Source organism: Cyprinus carpio, chromosome B15, assembly GCF_018340385.1.
Source record: "Cyprinus carpio isolate SPL01 chromosome B15, ASM1834038v1, whole genome shotgun sequence".
Taxonomy (NCBI): Eukaryota; Metazoa; Chordata; class Actinopteri; order Cypriniformes; family Cyprinidae; genus Cyprinus; species Cyprinus carpio.
In genome coordinates this window covers 7,543,621-7,546,544 of record NC_056611.1, presented here as the reverse complement: position 1 = coordinate 7,546,544, position 2,924 = coordinate 7,543,621, and the positions used below count along the sequence as shown (strand labels likewise).

Sequence of the window (2,924 nt, the reverse complement as noted above, 5' to 3'; positions counted from 1 at the left end):
GCTAACCAAAGTGGAAATTTGTTAGTAAATCAAGAGAGTTTTCTTTACTAACAAGGTATTTATCTGAAACTCACAGTTGAACAGACATAAGTTTCTCAGAGGGTGCAGATTAACATGGTTTATTTGGTAATTATTACTGTTTCGGTCTACTTACAGAACTACAAACATTTCTGTTTCATTAGCTGTGATCACTAGATAGAAAAAGTGTCAAATTAAAAGACTGCCCAGACACTCAAATCTTTATCGTTGAAACCTTTACAATGGAAACTCTATTAATATTTGTTTTGAACATTTTCAATAAAGCATTCCTTATTTCTTTTGTCCGCACACCATAAATAATTGGATTGACACTTGCAGGAAATACTATATACATCACCCCAGAAAGGTATTAACATCAACTGGGATTGGAATGTTAAGATTTCGAGAAAGAAAGGTGATACTACCTACAAGTTAAAACACATCATAACCATTAAGTGTGTACCACAGGTATGAAATGCTTTCCAACGATCCTCTCCGGCTGCAGCCCCCAACACGACATGCAAGATTTTTACATAGGAGAAGAAAATAACTGATATGTCAATTCCCACAAAACAGATAATCACAACCAATCCCATTGCATTATTTTTGCTATGGAATCACAGGCCAAGCTAACAAGAGCCATGTGGTCACAGTAGCAATGATGGATAACGTTAGACTCACAAAAAGACAAAGGTGCAGCCAAAGCGACCAGTGTAAACATTATAGTGCCGCTCCTGATCAGTGTGAAAAGAAACACTTTCAAAAACATGGATGAGTTCATGATTTCAGTGTAATGTAATGGCTTGCAAATGGCCACAAAGCGATCTAAAGCCATAGTTAAAAGTATGGTGGACTCTACAGAAGAAAAGAAATGAGTAACAAACATTTGTGTCAAACATCCGGTTAAAGATATCTCATTCAAGTCAAAGAGGAAACTGAGAAGCATTGCTGGGATAATGGCAGTGGGTACAATGATGTCGACAACCGCCAAAGCAGACACTAGTATGTACATAGGACTGTGAAGACTTTCAGTATTTCTGATCACAGAAAGTAACAAAGAATTCCCCACCACAACCAAAACGTAACTTAGAAAAAATGGCAGGAAAAGCAGACGTCTGTATTTGTAGATCTCTGGAAATCCCATAAATAAGAATTTTGTATGCGAGATGTTTGCTCCTTGGAGTTCCTCAATCATGGCACTCTAAATGTGGTGACAGCAACCTACTTCACAGGGTAAGTACAAAATAAGTATTATTTATCAGGTAATTAAGTACATATCATGTTTGTGGTGAGCCATATAATTCAGCAAAACATCATGACCTCTATATTAAATGTTCTTTGTCACACATTTCACTAAACTGTTGATGTGGAAACTAAACACAATTACTTGAAATTACAGCAAATGTTTCATCTATGAAATATCTATCAATTTTCTGGTGCATTTTAAAGTCTTTTCTAGAACCATATGCTTGTTGGCTTTTAACAATTTTATACCCAAGCTATTTCTCATCCTAGCTGTACAGGTATTAACTACAAAAATGTATTAACTACTCTTAGTAAATTAGATGTACTGTAACTACCAATAAAACAAATAAACAAGTAATTGTGAAAGTTAAAATTTAAAATTAAAACACAAAACCACAGAGAATTCTCAGTTACTGGTTTATTTTCAATAGACATATACACTCATTCATAGACATATACACTCATTCATAATTGCATAAAAATATGTGATCTGTTTTCTGTTCAATTTGGTCATAATTGCTCATGCAGAATCCACAGCATGGTGAAACGTACCTGATCGAGTTTCTTGGTTTCTCTGTCGTCTGGTCATTCACCTGTAGAATAGATGCCCCCATTAGGACCTGAGGCCATTTGAATGGGAGCATATATATACTGTACACTGAGTTTGATCGCTGCTCCCACAGGAATAAGACAAAAAACTTTACAGCCACTGACATCATATATTTTGACCTCACACCATCCACCTAAACAAGCATGAAGGTATTGTTCCAGGAAGAATGAAGCAATTAGGCTACCTGATAATTTTTGTTCGGGTTAATTAGTTCTGCAGAGGGGGGTCAGTAAGGCAGCTTGAACTCTTGCAACATCCTTGACAACAAACATATTTTAGCTCCATTGCTTCATTGTAGTATTGTCCTGCACCTATAAAAGTATTAAATAACTAAATCAAAATATAGATTTTTTTTATAAAAAAAAAAAAAGAATGTAGCGTATACTCACCAGGGCTGAGTTTCCCAAAAGCATCTTAAGCCTAAGAAGTTCGTAAAAATGATCGTACGACTGAGCTTAATATTACGGTCTGTTTTCCAAAAGCATCGTAACTTAATTAGCACTTGAAAATTATCATAGATCTACGGGTGCTACTGGAGTAATCGTAAAGCCCTAAGTGCATCGTAAGAAGACGTTATCCGGTCACCTGCAGGACCATCAGCAGATTACACCTTTAACTTTATTCAAGTGCTTATTCATGTGATTATAGTTTAAAATCTAATTTATAAATGAAATATTAAAAAGGGCAGGAACAGAAAAACAAAAAATACAAATACACACACCAAAAAAATGATAAATAATAATGTAGGAAAGTAAGGCAGCTTGAACTCTTGCAACATCCTTGACAACAAACATATTTTTAGCTCCATTGCTTCATTGTAGTATTGTCCTGCACCTATAAAAGTATTAATAACTAAATCAAAATATAGATTTTTTTTATAAAAAAAAAAAAAGAATGTAGCGTATACTCACCAGGGCTGAGTTTCCCAAAAGCTTCGTAAGCCTAAGAAGTTCGTAAAAATGATCGTACGACTGATCTTAATATTACGGTCTGTTTTCCAAAAGCATCGTAACTTAAGTAGCACTTGAAAATCATCGTAGATCTACGAGTG

The 2,924-nt window shown here is 35.0% G+C and overlaps 1 protein-coding gene across 1 annotated transcript; it reads right to left on the bottom strand.

The window, feature by feature from the left end:
* Positions 1–1,634, bottom strand: or55e1 (odorant receptor, family 55, subfamily E, member 1). Its single transcript, XM_042738833.1, is given in 4 exon segments — positions 1–381; positions 384–452; positions 455–631; positions 634–1,634. Coding segments are annotated over 4 exon segments (975 nt in total). The 5' UTR covers positions 1,214–1,634; the 3' UTR covers positions 1–232.
* Positions 1,635–2,924: the final 1,290 nt, after the last annotated feature.